We start from the raw sequence: 1,178 nt of genomic DNA on the forward strand, positions 1-1,178 counted from the left end.
CCAGCAGCCAGTTTGTATGACGCCTTCGCTTGGCTGACAGTACCAGCATCCACGAGAGCTTTAAGAGCCTTGTAAGAGCTGCGTTATTCTCGACACCGAAGTTTTGCTTGATGAAGCTGAGAACGGCCTGACGGCTCATCTTCTGGAATCCCTTACATGTGGTCAAGGCCTGCTTGATCATAACCGAATAATTGGGATGAGCCGCAGATTTCTTACCGGATTTGACGGTCATTGTGAGAGCTGAGTCGGAATCGTGTTCATGACAGGCACGATTTTCCAAGATACCGCTAGATGCGATTTCTGAAACAAATGCTGTAAAAAAGAGAAACCCATTGTGATCGCATATCATTTTATGACGAGGAGGATGGCGTTGAGAAACGCCTTGGAAAGGATTCAGAAGCTTAGATAACTCTAATCTGCACTTCAGTGACCATGAAGCCTCAAGCGGAAGTGAACTTGGTCACAGCCTTAGTGCCCTCACTGACGGCATGCTTGGCCAGCTCACCCGGCAAGACCAAGCGAATCGCAGTTTGGATCTCCCGGCTAGAGAGAGTTCCCTTGTTACTGTACTTACAAAGACGCCCGGCCTCCGAGACTATACGATCAAAGGTGTCGCTCACCAGCGAGTTCATGATCATCATGCTCTTCTTGGATATACCGGTCTTAGGATGCACTTGCTTCAACACCTTGAAGATGTAGCTGTTGAAGGTCTCCTTCCTGGAAGATCTACGCTTCTTATCAGCAGCAGGCTTGCTGGCGGCGGCAGTTTTGGGAGCCATATTAGGATTTAGAGAGTCAGTAGAATATTATGTAGTTCGAAAACATCTGAACATTGTCTCGGCCCTCCGAGAAACTTCTAATACAAATCTCGTAAAAATGCTGAGGAACATAAAATTTAATCGGCAACATCACGAATCCTTTCCTCACATCATTTGTGCAATAATTGCGTTCCTGAGATACTTCAATTGGTGTTTAGATGGCGCCAAAAAACGCCTTGAAACGAGTTCAGCAGGTTAGTGCCTCCAGTTGCATAAGCCCGAGGGGATTATTTACATCTCCTGGGAAGCAGTAAAGCTCTTGCCCTTACTCTTTTTGGGCAAAAGAGTAGTGTGGATGTTGGGTAAGACACCACCACTCGCAAGAGTTACACCAGCGAGGAATTTGTTCAGTTCCTCATC

General features: G+C 46.8%; 1 protein-coding gene across 1 annotated transcript; it reads right to left on the reverse strand.

Moving 5' to 3' along the window:
• Window positions 1–440: 440 nt before the first annotated feature.
• Pmar_PMAR010616 (histone 2B variant 2, putative) lies at window positions 441–779 on the reverse strand (the record flags this gene model as incomplete). The annotated part of the gene is made up of 1 exon (XM_002780068.1): window positions 441–779. The coding sequence occupies one exon, from the start codon at window positions 777–779 to the stop codon at window positions 441–443; it is 339 nt and encodes a 112-aa protein (XP_002780114.1).
• Window positions 780–1,178: the final 399 nt, after the last annotated feature.

This window comes from Perkinsus marinus (assembly GCF_000006405.1).
Source record: "Perkinsus marinus ATCC 50983 genomic scaffold scf_1104296944616, whole genome shotgun sequence".
NCBI lineage: Eukaryota > Perkinsozoa > Perkinsida > Perkinsidae > Perkinsus > Perkinsus marinus.